Below are 205 nucleotides of genomic sequence, written 5' to 3' on the forward strand. Positions count from 1 at the left end.
GGCAGAAGTCGTCGATGGAGCTGATCTCGGCGCCTTGGACCTGCTTGAGAGCAGCCTTGAACTGCACGAGGAGGCGCGAGCAGGCGGCCGTGTACCTGTGGGCACACGGGACCTCAGCCCGCGGGCGCCGCGGGCGCGGACACTCACTCGTTGGGGGACACGCAGTCCTTGATGTAAGCCTTCTCCAGCGCCTGCAGCGTCTTCA

The 205-nt window shown here is 66.3% G+C and overlaps 1 protein-coding gene across 1 annotated transcript in view; it reads right to left on the reverse strand.

The window, feature by feature from the left end:
- Nucleotides 1–200, reverse strand: part of VPS28 (vacuolar protein sorting 28 homolog (S. cerevisiae)) — a gene marked incomplete at its 5' end in the record, with an annotated part of 2,759 nt that extends 2,559 nt beyond the window's left edge. The window contains 2 exons of the mRNA XM_009075959.1: nt 1–95; nt 148–200. The exon at nt 1–95 is cut by the window's left edge and continues 6 nt beyond it. Coding sequence (XP_009074207.1) covers nt 1–95; nt 148–200 — 148 coding nt within the window. The remainder of the gene's footprint in view (nt 96–147) is intronic.
- Between the last annotated feature and the right edge of the window lie 5 nt (nt 201–205).

Source organism: Acanthisitta chloris, unplaced genomic scaffold, assembly GCF_000695815.1.
Source record: "Acanthisitta chloris isolate BGI_N310 unplaced genomic scaffold, ASM69581v1 scaffold35485, whole genome shotgun sequence".
NCBI lineage: Eukaryota > Metazoa > Chordata > Aves > Passeriformes > Acanthisittidae > Acanthisitta > Acanthisitta chloris.